The 27092-nt window shown below is 38.3% G+C and overlaps 1 protein-coding gene across 5 annotated transcripts in view; it reads left to right on the forward strand.

The window, feature by feature from the left end:
* Positions 1 to 10439: 10439 nt before the first annotated feature.
* KLHL2 (kelch like family member 2) overlaps positions 10440 to 27092 on the forward strand; it is a 54375-nt gene continuing 37722 nt past the window's right edge. For 3 of the 5 annotated variants that reach the window (XR_009277672.1, XM_058839056.1, XM_058839057.1), the window contains exons 1-4: positions 10440 to 10635; positions 13572 to 13697; positions 17646 to 17752; positions 22303 to 22424. Coding sequence is in view for 3 of the 5 variants with exons in the window: in XM_058839056.1 (XP_058695039.1) it covers positions 10613 to 10635; positions 13572 to 13697; positions 17646 to 17752; positions 22303 to 22424 (378 nt within the window). In the remaining 2 variants the exon portion in view is untranslated. Of the gene's footprint in view, positions 10636 to 13571; positions 13698 to 17645; positions 17753 to 22302; positions 22425 to 27092 lie in introns of those variants that run through there. The other 2 variants (XM_058839058.1, XM_058839059.1) reach the window with 2 other exon arrangements.

Genomic DNA, 27092 nt, shown 5'->3' on the forward strand with positions numbered 1-27092 from the left:
GGAGGGGCCTCGGCCGGGGCTGGGCTGAGCTTCGGCCTGAGCTGCCGGCCCGCACGGGTCCGTGCCCTACGCCCGCCCTGGGGTGCCGCGCTGCTCGCTGGCCGTGCTCGGTGCAGTTCCCTCGGCAGCCCGCGACTGAATTCACAAGGGAGACCGCTTACAGCAGGCTCCGGGCTCGTGTCCCTGCGGGGCCGTGGCTCTGGAGGCAGCGCTGGGAGGGCAAAGTACCCCGGTAGCAGATGGGTGGCCAAAGTGTGGGGTAAAGACAGCGCAAGTGTTGATGTCAGCCTGCAGAGAGGAGTGCTTTCTCACCTCCGATTGGTCTTTCAGGGACTTCTTGAGGAAAGGATGGAGTCTATGCAGCTACTCTTTCCAGTGGATCCAGTTGCCCCTTCAGATCACGAAAAGTTTTAGCATTCATGAGGCACTTTATACATTTTCTAAGATGTTTCTGGCCCTGTTGTATATTTTGGGAAGAAACACGTTTCCTTTAAAACATGTGCCTGGTAACTTGGTTAATTTTCTAACTCTTTGTGATCACACTGAGACAGACTTTGGCCACTCACAGTATCCAGTCTACTCCCTTATGGATCTCTGTCTTATTGACATTGACAGTCTTGTGTATTCTGGATACTCCTTAACCACTTAGTTGTGCTTACTTATTATTTAGTAATTTTTGTTACCCTCTCTGACATTCTTCAGATATAACCTCTCTGAAATGAGAAGGATCCAAATGACACACTGTTCAAGCATGTGTAAAGTACGAATTTCCAAAGCATTATATTTATTATCTGTTATGTCCTCTGTTCACCTGCTAGTGTATCTTAACCTTCTGTTTGTTCTATAGGAACATCCCTTAACCTAATGCTATTGATGACTCTGAAGAGGGCCGAAGCTGTAACAGGGGTCGGAAAGACAAGTAAGATTGTATCCTCTCCAGGGTGTGATTGTTTTAGGTGTACTACTTAAGAGAAGCCATGACTGTCACCCTGAACAGCTGCAATGACTCAGTCTCTCTTTGAAAGCATGTTGAAGTGCCAAGGGGTGAAAACTGCTCTTGAGGTAAGAGCTTTGTCAGAGAAGTTCCAAGTTTTTTATCTCAGTTTCTGTGACTTTTCCTGACTTTTTCTAGGAAAAATACTCAACTGAAACCTCCCATTCAGAGCATTTAGATTCATCACTTGCATTCATTTGTTCTTGTTTAATACAGATACACACATTTAATGAACTGGACAACTATCTTAAATTAAAAAAGAAGCCTTAAACTTGCTGGTTTTACTCAGATAAAGTCCAGCTCCTGTGATAAGAGCATGCTTTGTTCCAGTTTCTCAGCCTAAATGCTCATTTTCCCTCCTCCTTATTGTGCTTCCTCTTTTTTTCATTCTTGACAAGAACACAGATCCTACTAATCAGCAGCCAGATGAAAAAGTTTTCAGTGACAGTGAAGTGAGGCCACAATTTGCATACATATATGCAGTATGTGTAGATATCTACAAGTGTAGATAAAATAAAAAACCAAATTATTCTAACTGCAATTTTAAAATCCTAAAGGCCCAGTAAGTTTACATTTATTAGCACTCATTTTAATAGCTATAATTTTATATATAATTGTAAACCTTGTTTCTACTGAATGGAAAATGAAGGGCTCTCAATGGATTACTGAAGAGTGCAGTTAGGGAATAAATTAGAAGTTCAAATATTTGAAGTGCATAAATACTTACTGCATACACCACCAGTTAACATATTTAGAAGTATGTGATTAACAGTTTCAATGGGTTTATGTAAAACATGTATGTAGTCTTTATAGTAGTAGTCCACTCTTGTTCTCACTAGATCACTCAATCTTTGTTTAGGTTTTGATATTTCATTTTAATTACTAGAATCACAGTAATTTTTTATAGCGAGAGGTGTTAGTGATGTGGATAGGTTTTAATAAAGTAACATTCTCTTCTGCTTGATTCCTGTTCCATCTTCCATCAAATTTTGCAGACATTGTCATTTTAGTGTTTTAGACTTGAAAGTCTGGCTCCTGAAGGATGATCTATTGCTGGCCAGATAAAGATATGGCCTGCTCTTAAATTATTTCCACTGCATCTCCATCAGTAATGATGAACTTCGTAACTGATCAGGATATCAGTAACTGATAAGGGAAAGATAAAAAGATGTGGTATAGCCCACCAATGGCCCACCATTAGATACACAGGAGTAAATGCTCTGCTTGGGCATTACCTTTGCCATATAACTAATAATTACAATATTTGGGGACTAGCTGTCCCAATTGTATCCTCACAAAGAGGCATAACATCTACTTTTCCTCCTCTCAGTTTTATTTAAAATTTGGCATGAATGGAAACAGGATTGGGCTCACAAACTTTTTCACATTCAGCTGTAAGATATAATTATCATTACTGTTTCTCTTTCACACTACAATTACTACTTAAACCGTATTCAGCTCTATGTAAAGAATACAGTCTCTGCTCTGAGAATATGGGGTTGTGACAGATCCCAGCATTACTTAAAATACAAATGGAAAGTGAAATGGTAAAAATAAGAGTAGAAATTTTTATTTGCATGAATTGGTTGTAATAATCCTGAAAGCCATACTGTAGAAAGTGCAGTCTATGTTTTAGCCTGATATTACAGACACTTCAGAAGTACTCATTTTATTTCAAATTCCTGTAAATTTTTTTAATCCTGCAGAGGCTAAAAAAAACAGTTCACTGCAAAATATGTTTAATACAAAGGAACCTTTCACTTCCAGATTTTCACATCATGTAAATGTCAGCTTTTTGTGTTGAACAGCACGGGGCTATTTATGCATGGTAATCATGTAATCAAAAACTGCCACTTGCTGTGCAGATTTTTCTTCCTAAGTAAAATGCATGTCAAAAAGTCTGTGGCCTTTAAATGAAAGCTATAGAAAAAAAAAGAGTGTTACGCTGGTATTGATAAAAACTCTTTCAGTCTTTCACCAATTAATATACAAACTTGAATGCTGGAGGCTTAGTGTGGCCATGGGTTACTTCAGCTAATCTATTAGCACAGATCATTTGGCAAAATGTCTTATATGTCCATAATGAAGTCTGGAGATAGGACTGATGAAAACAGGCAGATAATATGGCTGCACACAGAGAATGTGGACTGCTTTATGCAGATGAGACAAAGAGAGAAATAATAGCAAAGAGAAAATGTATGAAAAATAGAATTTGCATTTTTGATTATTTTCAAAATTGTTACTGGTTTCCTAGATATATTAAAAAGCAAATAAACTTAGGTTAAAGAAAGGATTTTTTAAATTTCATATCTAGTTTTAGAAATATAAGCCAGAAGTATAAAACTTCAGAATTATGTATCACAATGTATCTTGCTTTGTGCTAAAGATGAGTTTGAGTTTTAAACGGTTTGGCACTTAAGCAAATGCCCAATTTGCAGGGTTAAAAGTACTCCCTCTCCGAGTAATTTTCTTTCACTTTCTTCTAATATTTTCAAAATCACATTTCTGTTGATATTCCATTATAAAGCTGTCACAATATGACAAGGATTTATTTGAACTATATAAAGGGAAACACAAAGCTTTTTCTGAAAGTATTTGAGTTTAGATTATATACTTTCTAGGGTGATTTTCTAAAAAAGAGGAATGTTTGAAATAATTACCTTGGGAAAACTACTGATAAAATTGAAATAAAGATAGAAGATTAAATTTCAAGGAAAAATTAGTTGATTTTTTTCCCCATCTCAATTTTCTGAATAGTTTGCTTGAAAATCTTAAAATGAACTTGTCAAGAACTAGTTTATGTAAAATAACTTTTTAGGCTGTATGGTTAAGTATTAACATTCCAACAAATATTCTTCTGAATATTTGAAGTTCTGAAGTTACCTGTTTTTTTTTACCTCAGTGTATTAGTCCAGATCCCAATGTTTTGCATAGAAATATTGGCAAGGGACTGTCCTTGATATCAGTGAAAATTCCACTCCAGGAACACATAATAAACTGCTCATTCTGTGAGCACCTGCTTGTATCAGAATTAACGGACTAAATCTTTTCATACCTTTATATTTGACTTAAATTTCTCCTTCATTTTTTTCAGTTTACTGTAACTCCAATTTTAATAGACATTCTGCATAACTGCAAGTACTGATCCTGAGCTATTTTATTGAACAATGAGTTTGCAATACTTCTAGTCCTTCTTACACACACATAGAAGGTTATTCCAAATGAAGATTAACTCAATTTCTGGAACAGCAGCATGATACGCTTTTCACTTTCTATGAACAACCTCTCTGCAAAATTATGTGTAGCAACTAGACCTATGTGATTATTATTGCTATGCCTCCCTGAATATAATATTTTAATATTTTAATGTCTTTGATTTCATTGCCTCTTTGTACAACAAAAGAATCTGTACAATGTGTGAGGTATATCCCACTTGCTTTTTTCCAGTCTACTGCATTTTTCTTTTTCACTGAATGTCTCCTCAAGGGACGTAGACTCTGCAAATACTGTTCCTCTACTCTTGTTTATATACATATGAAAAAATGAATAGATTGATAGATTGATTCCTTTAGCATACTATGTCACTTTTCACAGTGTAAATTGCTCCCAGTTACTGTTCTTAGGTAAGTTCACCATGAGCATTACTAGAGGAAATGGGTGGTTTGAACTGTTTGTTTGCAATAGGCCAATCCTGGATACCCAGGACTGCCTAAACGAGTCCACCTGTCAGTCTTGTCGTGCATTCAGGAAGCACTAGATGGCAGTACATCAGTTGTTTAAATGTGACTTTAATTAACGAGCTGTGGCCGTTTTCTTCTGAGAAAGGGGCATATTGGTTGGTTGACCTGGTTAGGACTACCTTACAAGATTGCTGTTAGAGTGGGGAATATGATGGAGAAGTACACGTACTTTGATGGGCTTGCATGTAATAGGTACCTTACAGTTATTATCTATGAAGAAAATGACTTTTGCTTCGTTTTTCAACAAAACAATGTTTTGACAAGTTAAACAAGTATGACAGAACACAACAATAAACAACAATCTTTCCTACACTCTTATAAAGTAAAATAATCAGGAAAAAAAACCCCAATGACTGCTTATGATGTATTGTTTGCTAAAAACTAAATGTTGCAAATAAGTCAATTAATTTTTTTCTGCTGTTGGCTGTACACAAAGATGGTGCATAACTTATTTCAGTGATGTATAATTGTGTGTTACAGGTGAAACTCCCCATCAGCTTTGCACATTGCTGATTGGGATGGTTCAACTTTTCCCAAGATCCTTGCTGCAGGTTTCTGCTGCTACCTTTGCATCATGTCTAAGTGGTAACATGGCTACAAGGTGAAATCTGATCATTTTTGATGGGCTTTCTTCTGGTTTGGTGAATGGAACCCACTCAGTACAGAGACCTGACTGCCTTATCCAGTTTACAGGAAGCAACACAAGTCTGCAGGTATGAGAGCAGGAGTCAGTCTACCTCCTTCACAGTCATCTCAGGAATACATTGTATGTGAAATCCAAACCTTTGCAGCACTGGGCCTTAGATCTGCTCAACAAGATATATACTCTGCATCTTTGTAGTTTGCAGTACAAATATGAATCATAGCTATGACCTACATTTGCTTCCATTCGTAACTCTTACTTCAGCTAGGACTTCCTTTTGGAAGCTGTAATCTAGCAGGAACACAGCACTGACAACAGGGACCTGCCTTCTCCAGCAAGTAGAATTCACAAATGTCATACCATTTGCTTTTTATGTGGCCCTTTTCCAGAAATAGGATTAGAGTACTTATAGTCTGTTTACTAGATTGTGTGTCATATCAAGTCCTTTTGGAAATCACACTATATCTGGTTCTGAACACTGAAAAAACAGTTCATAGTTTCTAATTTTCATCATCATCATTATAAAGTCCATGAATTTTACAGAATAAATCTTATCCCTTCACCTCTTTTCATTAAGTATATGTCATTCTTAGTGCTCCAGCAATGTTAGAAAGACATGTTAGAAAAGACTAAATATTTTAATCCATGCTTAATTGTATTTAACTGATTTTGATCACAGTACAATTTCTCTTTGATAGCAGCTGCTTTGCTATTCCTTATTTCACAATCCAAATTTACATGTTTTATTTTTTCTCTCTCTGCCTACTCTCCAGTACATATTTCTCTGCAATCTGGTCCCTTTCTCAGTCTGCTGCATGCACTTTCTTGCATTTCCTTTTCACACTACTTTTCAGTGTAATTCTTCTCAACTGCATTCATGTCCTTAGCTCAATGGTTCTCTGAAACTTTAAATATTCCATGCTTCTGAAGCAAGCAAAAGGAGTCTCTTCCACTAGAGTGAGGCCTTTTAAGATTAGGTAATGCTGGATTAATGCTGATATTAGTGCTAGTACCTTAAACAAAAGAGTGGACTGTCTGTGTAGAACTCAAGTCCTGTCATGAATTCCACAAAGGTTCTTGTGGATTTGTTTAGATACAGAGGCCTGGGTTGCATAAAGGTCTGCTTCTGGATGGTTGTTATTAAGGGTGAAGTGCACAGGAAAAAAAAAACATGTGTGCCCTCATGTATTTTGGATAAATGCATACTTATCTTTACATAGATTTTGTACAATTTACTCACAACTCAATTCAGTATGATGCAAATATAATGGATAAAAAAGCTAAAAAGTGAAGAAGCAAAATGTTTTTCTGTTTGAAGCAATAGGAGAGCTACTTAAATATTCAATTCTAGAGCCCTTCCTTTCCTCTTACCTGTTCATGAAAAGAATCTCAGCCTCAGCAGCATATCCTCATAAACATTCTACCCAAATCCTTCAGAAATTATGACTTCTAATATCTTAAACAGGGGCAAATGTTCTTACCACCTTATTTTTTGGAGATGTCTTTCTAACCTATATTTGTCAATTAAAAATAAGTACGAACTTATATCAGTGTTCTCTGTGGCTAAATCTAAACCAGATTTCTTCTAATGTGACCATGTCAGCATAGAGCACAATCCCTTAAATGTGCTAATAAAACACCACATATGTATGCAGTCACATCAACTTTTACCAGGATTAGTTATTCTATTTGTAGGACCATGTAACTTGTGGGACTATCTTGTTAGCAAGCAGAGCTTTGCTAGCATAACTTCATTTTCACTGGATTTGCTGACGGATAGTATTGGGGTTTCTATATCAGTAAAGTATTTCTAGTGTGAACAGATCTGAAGAACCGTGTGATCCTAAGTACGTGTTGGCCACATTCCTTTGTAGCTCACTAAAACAAGTGGGAAAGCGCTAAGAGTTATTACAGGGACAGCCTGAAACATGACAAGGAATTTTCTCAGTAAATGCAGTAATTTGAATTGCTGCAGCATAAACAAAAATGACAGCTGTTTCATCATAGATAAGATACATAGCCCATTTCCTTTGAAAACTATATACATACATACACCCACAGACATATATAAATAAGTTTTTTCTCTGAAAGTTCTTTTCTAAGAAGAGGTATTGGATCAATCAGAATTCCATAAAAATCTAGACATTGTATTTAAAGGATGCATTTTCTCATGGTTAGAGATACAAATTGTTTTGCCATAACCACATAATGTATTTCAGATGAAGTTTTTGCTTTGATTCCTCTTGAAATTACTTAATTACAAATATAAAATTTTCAGGGGAAAAAAAAAAAATTAACCTTGCCCTATTAGTTTCTTTCTGTATCACAGAAGTTAACTGAAATAACACTGAACATTTGGCTCTGAAGCCAAAACAACACTGCAAGAAAATGAGAGAAGTCACAGGTTGGAAATGCTTAATGTTCACTTTAAGAATAAATGTTTGTGCTGGTTTTGGCTGAGGTAGAGTTAATTTTTTTCACAGTGGCTGGCATGGGGCTGTGTTTTGGATTTGTGCTGAGCACAGGGCTGATAATGTGGGGATGTTCTTGTTCTCGCTGAGCAGGGCTTGCACAGAGCCAAGGCCTTTTCTGCTTTTTGTACAGCCGTGCTGGTGAGGAAGGTGGGTGTGCATGGGAGGCTGGGAGGAGACACAGCCAGGACAGGTAACCCCAACTGACCAAAGGGACATTCCCACAGCATATGACATCATGCTCAGTGTATAAAGAGCGGGGAAGGAGGAAAGGGAGGATATTTGGAGTGATGGGTGTTTGTCTGCCCAAATAACCCTCACATGTGATGGGGCCTTGCTTTCCTGGATGGCCTGGGAAGTAGTGAATTACTTGATTTGCTTTGCTTGTGTGTGCAGCTTGTGTTTTCTCTGTTAAACTGTCTTAATCTCAACCCAAAAGTTCTCTACCTTTTAGCCTTTTAATTTTGTCCCCAGTCCTACTGTTGGGGGAGTGAGCAAGTGGCTGCTGGGGCTTGGCTACTGGCTGGGGTTAAACCACAACAACCTTGCTATACAATTCTGCCATGTTAGCATGGAGCAGAATCTGCAGCTGCCTACCTACTTGCAGGATCTATATGTGAAGAGTGTACAAAGCCCCTCACCTTCCAGAGCAGCTCACAAGTTTACAATGGTCTCGTGTGGACCCTTAAACAAAACACAGTAGAATTCACTTAGGTCTTACAGATCAGTAGATCTGTATTTGGATCCTTGTCTTACAAAGTGACATCCAGGAGTTTACTCTAAATTATAGAAACCTGGAAGTGTGATGTGACAATCATCATCCACTCTTGGATCTACCCAGGCCACATCTGCTTATGAAATCACACCTCAGTCATGCTATGCTATGTGGAGCCAGCTGAATTTTAAACCTCCATTTCAGAGAGCATTATTTCTGGCTGGGTCCTTTGGAGCAGACTTCCCTGCAAGCAGGTTTTGTTGTGTATTTAAATCTTTAGCAAGTACCTTGTCTTCTCCAATACAACCCAGAGGCAAATCTAGTTGTGTCTCGAGAAGAGACAAATTCAGTAGTTGCAAAGCACAGACTTCATAAAAACAGGCACTGCCAATTGTGATTATTTAATTTAGAAAAACCTCCAGTGGTAACCCATTGAAAAAAATTTGAAGTGTTCCCAAATCAAACATCACTATGAAAGAGGATTGGTAAACTGAGAAAACTAAAATGGCATTTTTCAAGTGAGAAGTATTATTGGAGATTAGCAAAAATGAAAGTAACAGATTAAAATACATTTAGTTTTAATAGCCAGTGATTTTATTATAAACACTGGTGATGGCTTTCAGTATCCATATGTAATAGTCTTCACCCAAAACACACCTGCCATTTTGTTTTGTGTCTTGCTTGAAATATACTGCCCTCAAACTCTTCTCGCTCTTAGAAAAATAGTGTTGGTCACTTATTAGCAGATTTATTAGTTTAGAGATACTGTTCCAATTTAAAATATTTTACTTCAGTGAAGAAGCATTTTAATTTTACAGACACAATCAGATTTTAAATATCTGAATTGTGTTCAGCCTGCTAATCCCATTTTCCACTACACGATCTTCAAAGATTTTGAAATAATTTACAGAGGTTTAAATACAGTAAATTCTTCTCTAGTGCCGCAAGTCAGAAGTTGCTAAATGTAGCATTCTTGATCATTGCTTGAATTAGTGTTGTTTTCAAAGACATGTTTGAAATAGATCCCGATTTGTTTTTCTTTTTGCCATTTTGCATCGTAGAGGCTACTTCAGGAAACATTAAAACACAATTCAAATACTTCATGATCAAGGTCAGCAGTGTTTACACAGGAGGCCAGCTGTTTTGAGCACCTGTGTTCCTGTTGGACTTGATAAAAAAAAGCCGATGAGATCCAGCAGGTCACAGCGAACAGAGCCTGTTCAACTCCTCCGTCCCGACGCACTTCTGCTGTTCCCTTAGACCCCTGCTCGAGCAGAAACCACCTGCATGCGCTGGTGTCGGGCCAGCTCCTTGGCTAGCCTGCCAAGAAGATGCCCGTGACCCTCATGGCGTGCACCTGCTGGTGGATTTTCTCACTGAGGAGACTTGGGACAGCTTTTTGTTTTGGTTTGGTTTTTTTGGTGTTTTTTTGGTTGGTTGGTTGGTTTTTTCCGTGGGACAGAGCGCCTGTGTGGACAGAGCGCCCCAAGCCATCCTCGCTGCTGCTGAGGACACCCTGACCCGGGCTCTCGGCGGGACGTGTCGCTGCGCAGGGCAGCGCAGGGTGTCTCTCCGGCCCGGCCCTGAGCCACCACTTTCCTGGGAAGCGGGATACGCGCACTTGGGCGCTAGACCCCAGCTCATCCCACTCGGAGGCCACGCTTCTCTCTGCAGGGCAGCGGCGTCTCAGCCTCCTCTTCCTGACGTCCCTGAGCCGACGCTGTCCCAGCTCCAGGGCGGAAGGCTCTGGCGAGGCGCCCCGTGCCCACCGCGGCTCCCGGAGCTGCGGCCGCCACCGCAGCAGGGACCGCACGGGCCGTACCGGGCCCCGCCGCGCCTGCGCAGAGCGGCCCGTCCCCGCCGCGCCCTCCCGCGGGCGGGCACCCGGAAGCGGCAGCGCCGGCGGCTCCCGGCGGCGGCGGGGGCTCGGCCGGGCGGGCGCAGCCGCTCCCCGCACCCCGCACCAGCGGCGGGGCAGCGCAGCTGGCATGGTGCTGGCCGCAGCTCGCCGCGCCCGCGTTGCACGGAGGAAGCCCGAGCGGAGCCGCGATGGAGATGCTGCTGCCGCCCGTGTGAGTGCGGCGGCGGCGGGGCGGGCGGGGAGGCAGCCGGGCGGCCGGAGCCCGCCGGGACGGCGGTGCGGAGCGGAGCGCCGTGCGGTCCGTGGGCTGGGGCGGCGGGGCGGGCCCGGCCGCGCAGCAGCGAGCGGAGGTGCGGCGGCGCTCCGCAGCCTGGCCGGCCGCGCCGGGCCCCTCGGCACCGGGGGGAGCGGTGCCTGCGGACGGGGGACGCTCGGAACCGGCCGCGGGGCAGCGCCGGCGGCAGGGTCGTGTCGGTGAAACAAGCGGTGGCCCGGCGCTCGGAGATGCCCGCTTGAGCCGCTGCGGGTGCCGGCCCCGGGCACCGTGAGGCGGGGGTAGCGGGCGCGGGGCTCCCGCGGGCGGGCAGCGCTGCCGGCACCCCCGCCCCGCCGCCTTCCCGTGTGGCTTCCAGCTTGTGGGGACAGGCGGGCTTTTTCTCCCTCCTCCCCCTCACTCCTTCTGCTTCCTCCATATGTGGTCCCAAATTACTCCTTGTTTGACTCAGCAGTCGTGCTTATCTCACTCCCGGGTTTCTGGTTATTTAGTTAAGCATCTCTTTTAGTGGCAGTGCCCAGGCAATGCACTCCAGGCAGCCATCTCCAGCTGCATCTCGGCTGGCCTCCTCAGTCCTTTCACAGGCTCCGGTTCAGTGCGACTTCATCCTGCGCCTTCGGTAGGTAGGCTTCAGGCTGTGGGTGAGGTTCTTGAGAGCAAACCGAGGGAAACCAGTTGCAGACAGCTCTGGCCCAATTGGTGAAATGGTAAGAGAGACTCCAGTACTTCAGGCTGACTGCCACTTCCCAAAACAGAAGGCATGTGACTGATGGTTTTGTAGGGTTTGTTACCTTAAAACAAAGTCACCCTTTGTGACAAACTAATGAAACTAAAGCAAATTAATGTATGCTTCATGTGAACTCCTCCATTCAATCCAGGTTGCTTGGCAGTTCTTTATGGACAACTCGATCTCTTTTTTTTCCTTGCGTAGCTGTATTTGATGTGTACATATCATGTGTACGTGCCTGTATACATATGCAGATGAATAGACATCATTATCTAATGCATTGCTTTGGGATGTAGAAAGTTGCAATGGAAGTGTTCTATCTTGGACTTGATAGGTCAGTTGTATGATTAAAAGCTGCCTCTCTTCCTTGTAGGTCTTTGGTGTTTTGAATGTTTTCTGTAGTAATTGATTTCTGCCTATAATTTCTTGGAATTCTGATCACCATGTATGTCACATAATGTAGAAAAGTAGACTTCAGTCTAAAGGAGTTTGGTAGATAGTCTTTTTTTTTTTTTTTTAACCTCTATGTAATAGTTTATATATGTGCTGAATAGCATGTAACTTGTTTGGGGTTTTTTTGTTGTTTTTTTTTAATTGATACAGAATTCCTGTCTGTTATTTGTCCTTTCTCAGTAATGAATTACATATTTTTTTAAATTGAACTTGAAACTTTTAATTCATATTAGTGTTGTGGTACACTATAGTAAGTTGGTAGTAGAGTTCTGCACATGGATGTTACTAGGTTGGTTTTACAGAGACTTTTTACATTCCTTTGTTGTTTGAGGCAATTTTGTATTGCTTTGCTCTAAAATTTTGTAGCTAGTTTTGGGATAATGAAAAATAAAGCCAGCTACTTGGCTTTGCACTATTGTAGTGCACAGAAATTAGAGTTCTAAGTTAAAATCTTAAATTATTGTTGGATTTTTCTTTTAAGCTTAATTAGACATGCCAAATTAAAAAGTTTCAGGTATAGTAGAAGAGAGGTTGCAATTATGTGAGTCACTGAATATGTTCAGTTTGACTGTGCTTACCTAATGCTAGTAAGGTTGAAGTTTCATTTGAAATCAGGTTGTTGATGTACCAGGGTTTGTGGCCCCACCAAATAACTTCAGTGCCTTTGCTTATTTCCAGCTTAGAGGTTCAGGAATACAGTTACAGTACTGGAGAATAAAGCATCACTGATGCTAAGCATTTTCTAAGTGCTACAGCAACACAGTTTGCTTTGTAAGAACAACATTGCAACTGTAAACAGGAAACTCATTGATTTGGTTTGGCATGAAAAGTTCGCTTGCTGTTTGGACAGTCTGAGTGACTGAGGAGTGTATATAATAATTTTTCTACACAAGTTAGTGTCTGTAGAACTTGGGTATGTCTTACAGAAAGAATTAATTGTAGCTAGAGGTAATGATTTTTCACACTGCCTAGTTCTTCTTTTGCTATTTGGAATGGGGTTTTGAGAATAAGGAAAATTAAAAGGCTGGTCACTTATGTACATTATGGTTTTCAAAACATTGAGGGAATCTATGAAACTACACATTTTTCTGTCACCCGTGTCTTACGCCGCAGCTAGGGAAAGACTGGATAATTACAGTAGTCATTCATTGTGTGGTCTTCCTGTCAGAGGAGAACTAGGAGCTGTGTGAAACAGTAACTGGGGTCCTGGTAGAAGTGCAGAGTGGAGCTCTTACCTGACAGGCAATGAAGACATTAAGAAACTGGGGTGAAGGTTGCTGCATTCTGCCATTGATCTGTATGGGCACTAGGTGAAAAGTTCCCAAAACTCTAATTTTGCCCTTGCCCTGGAATTTATTGGAAATATCCTAGAATATTTCTCCACTAAATAAAATAATATTCACAAAACTAGAAATCATATTAATTTCTTTAGTGGAGATTATTGTTAACCAATGTCACTAGTCATAATGTCACTAAGTATTAGTCACCAACTTACTACTTGCATGGGAATTCTACCTATTCCTCTACACCTTTGATAGTAGGGAAACCAAAATTGCTTGGAGTAAAGAAGTTTCAAGTGAAAATCTTCTTTTTCCCAAGATGAAGGTGAACAAAATTAGAAGTAACAGATTAGACAGAAGATTAGACTGGAGATTAGACAGAAGTATTAACTTTTTTCCCCGTTTCTTTCCAGATGTACCAAACTTTGCCATCAGAAGCCCTTGGATCTGAAAGATGATAACACCGAAATTCACTGTCCTATTACAGTAAATCCATGGCACATGAAGAAAGCTTTTAAAGTTATGAATGAATTAAGAAGGTATTACTTCACTGTATACACCTGCCTGGACTCCATCACTCATTTTTACTTTAATTTGCATATGTTAAGTTAATAATAATAGTTTGTTTATTAAGAGTATGCGATTTCAGAAGTATAGCTGAGGAGAAGGATTAAATATGCAATGAAGTGATAGCTGAATGATAGCCATGTGATGATAGCTGTAATGTATGCAGTATGTTTTTGCACCTCATAAGTTAGTCAAAACTAGTTTTAGGAGACTTGAAAAATACTTACAGGTGGTACTTAAGGAGTTACAGCTACTGATTCTCTCTTGTACATAGATCCTGGATAAATGAAAAGTGACTCTGGTTGAGCCTTAGGCTCTTTGTGTGCCTGTTGTTGATTTTTGTGGTAGGCTGTGAACCAGAAAAATGTTACAATTTTCTAGGCTGGAGACATAGGTCACAGTATAAACCAACTGCATTTTTTTGTAGTTATCATTTGCTTGCCCCCTGGGAGAAATTGATGAACTCCCAAATCAAATGTTGAAAGTAGTTTTTCACAATAAAGTTTTGTAAGACTGTGAAGGATAATGCCATCAGTTTCAGTGAAACTGGGAGGCTGGTGCTGATGGTGTTCTTAGCATCCATATTGATTTATATTTTACATATGAGTAGGTGAAGTGATGTTGAAAACTGTGACAGCTGGTAATTAGAGCTCACAACTGAGCTCTGGAAATCAGGATTCACAGCTATCACTGATAGTAATTTAGCGCTAAAACTTACAGCAACAATGGAGAAATTAAATAAATAAAAATACTTCCCTAGCAGAGACAGTACTGGAGGCTGCAAAAATCCTGTACTTCTTTGTTATTTCCCATATAAAATTAAAAATTGGAGAGGCTTCACTGAAAAGAAACACAGCAACTGATACCCTTTTAAACTATGCCCCTGCCTTTGACCTTTGTTGTTCCATATAGGTTAATCTTTAAAACTGTGTTCTGGATAGACTGACACTTGTTGCTTCACCTAAGTTATGCCCTTGGCTTTTTCAAGTGTCCCAATAACCAGATTCAGTGTCTCAAGGAACATGATAGAGCCTGGCTAGAGCCAGTAGCAATGACTTCCTAAGGATAAGCAAGAGTCCACATGGAGAAAGTTTCCCAGAATTATCTTAACAATAGTTTCAGAAGTCAGAAACCTTACCTGCATTTTGCTGTGTTGCAAGTAAAAGATTCACCGTCTTCCAGCAGAGTGCATTTTTGAAGCCCATGGATTATTTTCAGAATATACTTTAGTTTCCATGGTTACCTAAATTCAAATTGCTGTAGAAGCAATTTGAGCAATTTTGCCTTGCATGTATAAATACCTAAAGTTTGAACAGGAGCTGTGCCATATAACCTCAACTAGTTCTCATTTAAGCTGAGAACAGCTTTTAGGATAGTAAATTGTAATTAAATAAAATTATAAGCATTTCTAGTTATATTCGTTTGAAATAATAAATAGAAAATCTTAAAAATGTTTCATTGCTCTAAACAAAGATCTAATATTAATCCAGTAAATTATATTTTTGATTTAGAGACAACTTAAAAAATGTAGTGATCTCAGTGCTTTTCATTAGTGTAGCACAAACAGGTATTTGCCAGAGGTATACTCTCCAGGAAGTGAATAGCTAGTGAAAAAATAATTTGCTTAAGCATCTAAATACATTTGATTTTGAATGCTTAAGTCTGTGTGTTTATGTTAAATTTTTGACTGCTGCCAGGTTGTCTGGCTCTAGTAGCTTGTTAATGAGTTTTTATGTGCCTTCAAATTTTGACAAATTTTAGCAATTTTGTCCTTTGTATTTTTTGTCATTTCATTGCTCACCATCACCTCAACACTGAGTAGAAAGCTCATTAGGATAGGTAATTGACATATGACAAAATTACACTCTGATGCCTGTCTTTTCACTTTATTATAATTTGCTTTTATCACAAAGGAATTTGATGTTACCTATATTTATGAAAATTCTCATTCTTACAAACAAGACTTTTTTTTTTGTAAAATGATGTGCCTCATGAAATTAAGGTGCTGAGTTGCTGTGGAAGCCACAAGATGCTTGCAGCAGAGTATTAAGTTTTTAAGCTTGCTTCTTCAGTAGTTTCTTTACCTTTGTAGTAATGAGGAGTATATTCATTCACATTATGCAGTTCCAGACTAGAGGTGTTACTATGTCTATGTATGTGCAATGTAATTAGTTAACCCTAGTCATGCATTGATGTAATTCTGTTGCTTCTGACTCCATTGTTATCTTTAGTATTTCTGTGCAACTAAGTGTAAAACTTTCTGTTCCGGTTGTCAGGATAAGTGCAGGTGTTTGATAAAGTTGGGAACCTGATGCCCTTTTATTGGTAGCATTCTGTTTCTATATTTTTATAATAAATGTAATGGTTGTTTCAAGATCCTCTGAATTGTGTGTTTCATCTGGTATGGTCATTACTTTACACTGTACATATTATTTGATAATTATTTGATAATAACCATATTGCAAGCTAAATTTAGGAGATTTATATAGTTGCTTTAGATATTAAGAGCTGAAAGCAGAAGGATAATCTTATGCCAGGATTGCAATATGGCTCCAAAGGTTAGTTGTGGCCACCAAAAATTTTGGTATGTGATCTATGCAAAGCCACCTTACCTGGGTCTGGGCTCATAAAAATTGGATGATTGCAGAACTGAGAGGTCACAGAGTTTTCTTTTGGACTGAGGTGAATATCTGAGCAGTTTGGCTGAGAGCTCTACTTCTGTCCACCAAGCAAAATGCAACTGTTCACCTGTCTTTGCTACAGCTCAGTGTGGTAGTTGCAAACTATCTAAAAATCTTTAATGTGTATTCAGGAGTGGTAAAAATTTATCTTTTTGAAAGTACTGAGAATAGAAATCACTGGATTGGTGTACAGCTATAGCTGCATCCCTAAGGAATATGTTCTGTTAAGTCATACTTTTCTCTCTTCCCTCTTGCTGTGGCTCTGAGTTTTGTGGATTCTATACTACCTCCACAGGGACAGTGTTAGCATGAACATGAAGTAAAAAGCAACTGTAACTATTGCTATTTAGATATTGTGTAACTGCAGCCTTTTGGCATTGTGGTTTGTCTTCTTTTTTTTTTTTTTTTTTTTTCCTTCTCTCCTCTTTCTAGAAAATTGGATTATAAAGAATACACAGGTTTATAACAGTTAAAGTGGAAGAGGTATAGCCAATAGCTGTAAAGTGCATTAGAAATACCTGTGTTGGGAATGGTTATAAATGAGATGTTACTTTATTGCAACTGAACAGGAAGGAAATATGTTACAGTCACAAAGGACAAGAATGCAAATGGATGTAATGAAGATACAAAGTCAGTCAAGATATGAGGTTAACCATAATAAATTCTAAACTGCTCAGACTGGAAAAAATAATTGCTATTGTGTGCATAGGCTGAATGTGAAAAATGCTTGGAAAACAGTAAATACAGAGAAGATTGACTAGTGGATTTGAATGATTAAGTAGGCATGAGTTTCCAGTGTAATGTGACACAGACATCTCAGTTGAAGTTTGTATTCTTTGTTGTCTGTAAAGCCTTGTTTCTTATGTAATTTTTTAGTGCTTGTGTCTATTAAATTCTGTTTTTTCTATCATAGTTGTTCAAAAGGGCCCAGACTTCCAGAGAGAATGTTTATAAATTGGGCTGATACAAATTATGGTTATTCAATGCAGAAAACTTCTGTGCAATGAATCACAATTCAGTTGTTTGATTTTTAGATCATTTTGTGTACCCAAGCACCATCCGTAATCTGATTGAGTAACAGCCATGTGGTTGTGTAACACATTTAAAAACAATGCTTCATCAACATTGTCTGCCTGCCTCTTTTGATGGCCTGGGAAAAGAAATTGTGTGTGATATCATATATACTTTTCTGTTGTAGTTCACTTATGTGAAATTGCCTTCTCTGATATTTCTAAATAGTCAAAACTTGCTGTGTGATGTGACGATAGTAGCTGAAGACATGGAAATTGCAGCGCATAGAGTTGTGTTAGCCGCCTGCAGCCCCTACTTCCATGCCATGTTTACAGGTACCAAATGTTTCAATACTTACTATGTTGTAATCCAGTCTAACTGTGTAAAGAATAAAATTTCATTACTTTTGCTTTTAAGGATCTAATTTGATTTTTAGATAAGCCAATAGGAACACTTGGGATTCTTAATGATTTTTTTTTTCAGTCTAAAGACACACTGTCAACTTAGCATTTGTTAGCATGATGAATGCTTTAAAAGGTCTCCTTAATTAAAAAACAAATTAGATGTTAAGTAAGCCAGCAATAGTTAAGTTGTTATACCCTTTAATCCTCTAGTAATCTCACTTGTCCAAAAGAAGGTTAAAATAACTTTCATGTGAATTTGGAAGCAAATTATGTCCTTTAACAACTACTGCTGCTACATTCTTCAGCCCATGAGCGCTTTAGGCTGTTAGTAGATATGAAAGCTTTCTGTGGCTTTGGCAGCCTATAGCTGGAGTGTGTGTTTTTAGGGTAATTCTCCATGACATATGTACTCTGCATCATTGCCACTACTTTTCTGTACAGGCTTGATTCTACTTCTCACTCCATGCTGGCCAGGTTATTGCTTTACTGCTAGAGCAGGAATGCTGAGGACTTGCAAGGCTAGGATAGGCTCAAGTTCATAGGAGCTTCCAGCTGAAATTCCTGTGCTATGGGTTTAATTTCATCATGGTTATAAATCACATTGAAATAATGTGAAATTCAGTGTCAAAGTAAGAATGCTACTGAATGCATGTTAAAATTGACTTAAGAGGTTTTGTCTGTTCTTCCTAAAATCTTGTGCCAGCTTTGTAGTTAATGTCATCTGCCTGAAATTAAAAGACTTCTCTGTAATCCATTACTGCTGACCACCAGCTCAGATGGAGGTAGAAATGTGCCTCTTGGCTTGCCCATATGCAAACAGATTGGTGTTTTAATAATTTTAATTGTATGCAACAAGATGGATGAAATTTGAAATACTGTTATGTTCTGGGGAAGCAGCTGATCATTCTTGATTTTATAGGCAAATATTTTGACATATTTAAGGCCAGAAGTAGAGTAACTTCTACAGCAATGCTTTAAAGTTGCTTGTAAAATTAAATATCTCTTCCTCAAGCAGTTCTTTAAATTTGCATTTGTGGTTGAGACAAACATTCTGGGTGACTGATAAATTCTTTCTTAATTTTTACTGCTGTCTATAAAATTAAAATAAAAAAGCTGCTTCTGCAGTTCCTTTTTATCACCTTAGTAGCAGAGAAATGCAAGCCTCTTATGTTAGTTCTGTATTAAAGATTAACTGTTGCTGACTATCACATTGAAAAATACTATTTACTCAGGGTATCACTTTTTATGTTTTCTGTGATTAAGACATTTCTGCTTGCCCTGACTGCCCTTTCTGTGAAGAAGTTTATTACACATTCAAAGTGCCAGTGCAGCTGAGTGCCAGTCTATAGTGGCTCTCCATATAGAATTACTGAAATCTTCTCTTCCCTTGCTTCAATCCCTTTTAAATTTTTTTACTCGTTTTATGTTTTTAAATGTAGGTGTTCTTTAGCCCCAGTGGTGCAGGAGGTGGGAACACTCACTTGAGTAATGAGTGTGAGGTGTTTAACTAATATATCTGTGGTGAGGTTTGTGTAGCTGGTAAGCCAAATAAGTGGGAGCTTAAATAAAATTTAGCTGTGGCTTTAAGAGTTATCAGCAGATTTTATAGTAGGCTTATAGGTTGTGGCTAGCTAGGCCCAACTGTGGTATTGGTGCATTTCAGCCATTCCCCACACAAAAAAATCCTGAATTTCATTGTGATTGTTCTCTCCATGAGAGCTGGAATCCACACTTACGTGGATTTTTATTCTCATCCAGTAATCTGCAAATTCATATAAGCAAATTAACCAACCACAATGGTATGGAGAAGTACCTTCTTCCATCCAGAATAAAACACGGCCTGAAAAGAAAGTAAAAAAATTGCACTCTTATGCTTTAGGGTTACTTCTTGAATAGGAATTAGAAGCTTATATTTAGAGATGTGTTTGCAGGTTGATTCCATCATTCTCTGAGTCATTAAATATTACTGCAATGCAGGCTGGGATATGGTATTAACTGGGTTCGAACTCTCTGCCTTTTTTTTTTTTTTGGTCTTTTTTTTTTCCCCATTTGTACATGTAATGATAGCCCTAATAATTATCAGGAAAGAAAAAGTTACTGTCTTTTAAGTTACAAAATATAGTAATTTAGTAACAATTATCCAACGAGGAGATGGGGGAAGAAAGTCCCTGCTATTTAATTATTGTTAATAGGAATATTTCTTTCTTCTTACACAGTGGAATTATTTAGAGATATGAGCCAAATCTACTTAAATGTTTAGAGGAATTGATTATAAAACATCAAAACATCTTCAGTGGCTGTAGGACCTGACTTCAGACAAGGGTGACCTGAATTTAATTTTCTTTTCTTCAATGGCAGTTATCCTTAGGGATTTACCTGCTCTCTTCACTTCCATTCTCCATTTGTAAAATTCTTGGGTGGAAAAAAAAAAAAAAAAGAGGAAGAACCCCTTCTTTGCATTACTTTGTGAGGAACCATGTGAGATTTTTAGGTATCCCCTTTAGTATCTTCAACTCAACAGGTGTGCTGCTGCTTGGGAGGTTGGATCAGCTCAGTGCTTTCTTTCTGTTCACAATATGCTTTCCTGTCATTAAGGACTCTGTGGAGAATTTATGCTTCCCAGTCATAAACAGTTCTTCAGCAGGTTGAATTCTAGACTGACTGCCTGCTGAGTGCATCTCTGGTTTCCTCTATATGATCTATCAAACAGATAGGGGTTGATCTGGAATTGTAGTAAGATTGCATGTCTGGTTCACATGAAAGTTGGAAGCAAGTATTTTTGGGGTTATTTTTGTTGGGTGGGTTTTTTGTTGTTGTTGTTGTTGTTTGGGTCTGGGGTGTTTTGTTTTGTTTTTTTCTTGTTAAGGGTTTTTAATTTTTATATTCTGGGCTTGGTTTTTAAACAGAGAAGGTGCCTATCCATGACTCTAAAAGCCTTGACACAAAATCTGAAAACAAATCTAATGTGCTTGCAGACTATCAAAATCTGCTCTCCCACACACACAATTTTCCCAGAGGACCACCTCCACAGCAGCTTGCATAATAAATAACTTGCAGCTTACATGCTCTGAAGATCAATAGGTTTAATCTGTGTCAAACTAGAAGCAGAAACTTCTAGAATAAGGAATAGAGGGCCCTGCAGGGAACATGCTGCAGTCATCCTTCCAAGGTGAAAGGGGAATGTTTCAGAAGTACAGGTGAAAGGAGAAAGTTCTGTGGGGACTGGATTTTGCTGTTTTTTATGTGGGTAAATGGTGGTTTGAACTTCCTGCCATTGAAAGTGTTGATTTGCAATGCCATTCTTTACCCTTCAGCTCAAAAAAAAGGTGTAGTACCATGGATAATGGCAACAGATTTCTCAGTGGTGATCCCTTTGCTGAAAGCGCTGGGTAAAATGCATGGTTTGACACTAACCATAGAGACCAGAGGGTAACAAACAATGAAAATGTGTGTGACTTCATAAGAAAATATCAGCAATGGTTCTTGTTCACTTCTTCATCCTGTCTGCTTTTCTTGTTGTATGCATTAAAGTTATTATATCACCAATACCCTTATCTCTAGATGCATATGCCTAAGGGAAAGAAATTATATCTGACATAGAAGAATAAGAAACTAGTGTATTCAGAGGTTAGGATATACTCTTCCAAAATCAAATTTTATATGTCTTCCACCACAACTTTTGTAGTTCATGTGTTATTTCTCAGTGAAAGTCAGTGCAAGGGGATTTAAAGGTCTGAGATGACCTGATTTGGAAGTCATGAAGAAGGTTATAGTGATTACTTCAAAATATATATCTGGATAATTATTTCAGCCATAAAGAAAATACTGCACTTTGAGAAACATCATGCCTTGAAGGTGGAAATTATTTTGCAGGCCTTTCTATGAAGATTGGTTGTGGCATATGGCCAACATGTCAGCCTCCACAGAATGAGATCCAACAAGTTTTCCCTTGCTTACCATTTTGTCTTAGCTTGAGCTGTTAAATTGGATCTGTAAAAGAGGTGAAATCACTAAGGGAATAATAAGCAGACAAGCAAAGAAATATGTATGTTAATTCTTCTGTGGGGCTATAACTTTTCTTTTTTAAATAAATTTACTCCAGACCATGTTTGGTATGCTCCTTCAATTAAAAAGTTAATAAAGCTAGACTATATTAATATCTTGCTTTCCCAGAAAAATGTTTTTGTATGCATTTGAAGTGTCTTATTTAGGTCTGATAACAGTATTTTCCTGATATTGTACACTGGAAAAAATAGGTCACCTCACTAAAAGTATTAACCCAGGTAGCATTTGCATGATGGTAACAACAAAATCTTCCTTCCTTACTGGAGGAAGACAGGAAAGAAAGAAATTAAATTATTAGTATTGAAGTTTTTCTACTGTCACAACTTGTACATGCACAAAATTTCTGCTGCTATTAAACTTCTATATTCGTGCTGTATTTCTGTCTTACTTGCTTGACTAATAAACTGTGTTTGTAGGTGAGATGAGTGAAAGCCGAGCAAAAAAAGTTCGAATAAAGGAAGTTGATGGCTGGACTCTAAGGATGCTTATTGATTATATTTACACTGCTGAAATCCAAGTTACAGAAGAAAATGTGCAGGTAAGAGTGAGAATATTTTTTGCAACAAATGAGATGCAATGTGCAGAGTCATTTATTTTGTCATTGTGGTTCAACTCCAACATGGGAAATCTCATCTGTAAACTGGAATTTTTTCAGACCTTGTGCTTACAAAGCAAGTAGTCATGCTGTTTAAATTCTGGGTCAAATTCAAAGACAATTCAAGTAAATGGAGTGCTAGTTGATTTTAATGAGTTTTGCAACCAAACCTTATGTAATGCAATAAAATATATGCCTAAAATTGATGCTGACAGCCATCTCTGTACCACCTCTTCTCTAATATTTAAGTGAAATTTACATAAGCTACATAGATTTATTCCTAAATGTGAAATCATGTTGTCCAATTAAGCTGTCCTGTTTATTTTTTTTTGCCTGTTAGCCTGCACAATAAAGTACTTTTTCCTGCTCAATCTCTGTAACTTGCCAGTGACCAACTGTGCAGAAATTTTTAGCTACTGTTTTTTTTTTTTTTAATTAAATCAACCAATATCTATCATGAAGGTTTTGTCCATCCCACACAGAGGTAAGAAGTTTTTCCAATTGACTGTACCATAAAATGAAGCTTCAATTAGAATAAGGCAAACACAACCTTAGAAAATATAGCCTCCAAAATTAATATTTTCTAAATGCAGATGGACTTAAGATGGACAGAGTTTCCTTCTAATATCTTTTGAGATTTGTTGTAGAGGCTTGGTAAGTTTAAAACTAGTTGCATAAGGGGTGATACATTTAATGATAGTGTTTTTCTTTGTACTCCTATGCTCGTCTTTCTACTCTTCCCCAGTGCTAAATAACTGGTTATTAGCAGTTATTTTGCTGCTTTAGCAGGATGCAAAACCATGTTGTTGTATTTGGCATTGAAAACTTTTGTTGCAATTATGTATTCTGAAATTAATTGCTTTTACTGGACATTAGGCTGAAATTAATAGCATTTTATTGGCTGCCGAATCTGTAGGGGTCACTGCTTATTTTAGCCATGCTTGATTGAATATTTCCTGAAATGAGAAATGCTGCCATCTTGAAACAAAAAATCCTGCTACTAAGACTTCCGTATCTGATGTCATATCATAAGTAATTTAATTCTGCAAGACTAATTTCTTGTCTTTCTTAACAACTTGTTTCTTAAGAATCATTCTTTTTAAGGAATTGTTCTGGTCTGATGATGAATACACATAATGAAAAAAATGATGGAAATTCTGTTGTATTTTACCAATCTGGTGGTTGCTCAAATCTCTGTATTTCTGTAGAAGACCTTGAGCGAATTGAGAGCTGTCAGAGATTCTTTAACAGACCTCTTGCTGCTTGGTCATTCTGGCATTTCATCCTTAAAGTAGAATATTCTGTCTTGCTGACAGGTTAATGGCTCTAATCTTGTACATTCTATCCATAACACTGGAGCGGACTTCACAGGTAGTCCTACTGGATTTTGGCTGTAGGCGCTGCCTAGGAGGAGGCATTATCATCCATCCTTGGCAATGCTGACTCTTCCATGTTAATGGGGAGGAAAAGCATTACATTTCTTCCTCAGACAGGAGTCATTGAAGGCCAGAAATCCACTGGTTTAATGCTCATGAGTCTGATAGGGATTTAATTTTCATGGCTCCAGGTTATTTGTCTGAAGATAGATATCTGATGATGCTGGGGATGTTAGTATAAATAATATGTCTTGGTGAATGATATTACAAGTTTGTGGTTACTTGAGTACTAAGAAAGTCAGGCTTCTAAGCTGAGTTTTTATTTTTTTCCAATATAGTTGCACTTAAATGTTGATGGTGAATATACTTGTAATATGACTGTATTGATTATTACTAGATATGTAGAGTTTATTTGCCTTACAGCAGAAATAAACACTATGGATAAAAATAAATATGATGATGCAAATTCTTTTCCTTTAACTTGAAAGCCAAGATGGGAAAATTGTTACTGTGACTTTCTGGAAACCTAGAAACCTAGTGCAGATTGCCAGGCCTTAGTTAAAAATGTGTTCTCTCATAAGCATGTTGTGTGCTATTGAGATGAATTCTAGCTCTCAATTTCTTGTCTATATGACCTAGAAGATACTGTGAAATTTTGGTAGCAGTTAGGAATTTATCTTGGAGGAATACAGAAGCGTGAAAGCATAAGATGCCATTTTGTATTTGGATTAATGTGTTGAACTGGAGTGTCAGCTTCTAGTTAGCTGCTTTTGATTCTTATTCTGATACCCTTTATGTGATTTCAAGTGTATCATTCCATCTCATCAGGTTATACATAGTAAGAATAGGTAATGAATTAATTTATAATATGCGATACAATGTTTGAAGAAGATGTGCAAGCTTCATGTTTAAGTAATGTAGAATTTCTAAGTAGTTCTTGGTATTAAAATAGCTACATTTTATATTTATGAAAACTAATTATAAAGGAATGCATAATCGTAGCCTAGCTCATTGGTGGCTCTCAAGGGGCAGGTTAAGTGTCAACTTCTTTCCTTAGAATCTTACTTGATCTAGATGTGGACAGGAGAGTGCTTCCTGACTGTGGCTTTGCAGCTTCTCGGTGAGAGCTGTACATTTTTTTCTCCCCACTGTCCTGTTCTCACTTATGTATGTTTTTGGGCAGGTGTGGAGGTAGAAAAATCAGGTGTAAGTCAGTGATTGAGAAAACCACATTCATTTAGCCCATAAACTATCAACATAGGCGGCCATCGTCACTGGATGTTATCACTACATTAGTTAAATACAAAAGAACATTTGTTCTTTTCTTCAGTTCTTGGTTCAATAGGTTCCCCCCAGCCTGCAACAATACGACAGCTGGTATATGAATGTGCACATTCTTTTAGTGTTTGTCCTTCATTTAGAAAAAGTTATTTTATAATTCATCTCTAGTGGCACTCACTTTGCATAATGCCATACCAGTGTTTCTGCTGTATTTACATATTAAGTCACATTTTTCTGCATTCTTAACTCTTTGCTTTTCCCTTCTTTTTTTTTAGGGATGAAATTAAATGTCAGACTTAGTGCAATATCTCATTCTTCATATTTTAAGAGGGGAATATCCAAGTTAATGTTTTCAAAGGCAAATCAACTTTCTTGCATATCAAATTTTTGATATCCATATAGGTATTAACTACATGCAGTGCACAATGTGGGAGAGTTGGTTACTATAAGAAGCTCATGCGTGAGTAACTCTCCCACGCTATGCGTATGCATTGCAGCCCCTTTTTAGTCAGCTGTACACCTCAGGCCTCTCCTGAGCACAAATATATTGGAGGAGAAGTTCCTGGAGTTGTTGGTGGGCTGTGGATTTGTTATGGGCTTTAGAGGTCAACCTGATACAGGCTGAGTGGAATGAGATTTGAATAAACACATTTAGATGATTGGGTTCCTTTCTGATTCCCTTCTACAGGTCTTTGTTCCTTTAATTGTGATTGTTTAATTGTGATACAACTGTTTGCTAGACTCTTTTATAAAGCAGATCACTGAACTCAAAAGAAACATCTAACAGCATAACACTCTATCTCCACTTCCACTCCACATGGGTTTTTGAGGGATTTTTGAGTTATTCTTAGCTTGGATCACAGCCCTGTCAGTTGTTTTCACCCAATACTTGGGGTTAGTGTATTGAAGTGCAGGAACATACCCCAATGTTGGGAGTAGATGTTTCCCTGCAGCCTGGGGCAAGCATTACATGTAGCTTCACTTTGCTGCTACTGCTGTCTTGCTTTTGAACAAAGTGAGTGCATGAAGATAGTAGAAGAGAAAATCACAAAAAATTGTATTTTTACAATTGTGTAACTCTGTCCTAGCATTTTTTTTCCTTTAAAGAATTTTGTTAGGTACAAGAAACATGAAGTTCAGAATCCTGAATAGGCTCATTTTCAAGAAGTATCATTTTTTCTGCTCATTTTCTGAAATTATTCAAGAACAACATCTGCATAGTAATAAGCATATTATGAACAGTAATATGTATGCATTTTTTCTTTGTAACTCTTACTGTTCACGCAGATTGCCATAAAAAGTACAACAGAGTTGCTTCTATTTGTATGGTGCCATGGGGTGTGGGCATAAGAGTTGACAGCACATTTGATTTAAGGTGCTGTCAAAACAAGGTCTGAAAAAGCAGCTGATTTCCCCAAGAAATCCTCAAAAAAGAAGATCCTAATGTTGTCCCAGCTATTTACTAAGGTAGACATTCTACAGTACCATGTTTGGTAGTACGGACTTTGGCTATTCATGCCGCACCTCATCACCTCCAGCTGATCAGAGTTGTTGGATCCTGAAAAATCCTCAAGGCTGAAAATGAGCCTGTACTTCACACCAAAAACCAGAGAAGTCACACAGTTTAAGAAAACAGATGTGTGCTTTTTAAGATGGTCAGCTTCTGAATTATATTTGTGGCATGACCCACAAGTATTGGGTCATGCCATAAGTTGGACTGAGGCTATGTTAAAGGAGCATGAAGAAGAAGGAATGTGATATTTCAGGGAGCAGCATAAAAGATAATTGCTACTGAGCTTTGTAAAGTGAAACAGAGACTGACTGTATCTAGACTTGGCAGAACATATTTAATCTATCAATGGAAACTGTATAATAATCCTTAGGTGGTTTATTCCAATTGCTTTAATAGTTTTTCTGGTTCAAAAGGTAGTTAGTGTCTGACTTAAATGTTCCT

Source organism: Poecile atricapillus, chromosome 4, assembly GCF_030490865.1.
Source record: "Poecile atricapillus isolate bPoeAtr1 chromosome 4, bPoeAtr1.hap1, whole genome shotgun sequence".
Classification (NCBI taxonomy): domain Eukaryota; kingdom Metazoa; phylum Chordata; class Aves; order Passeriformes; family Paridae; genus Poecile; species Poecile atricapillus.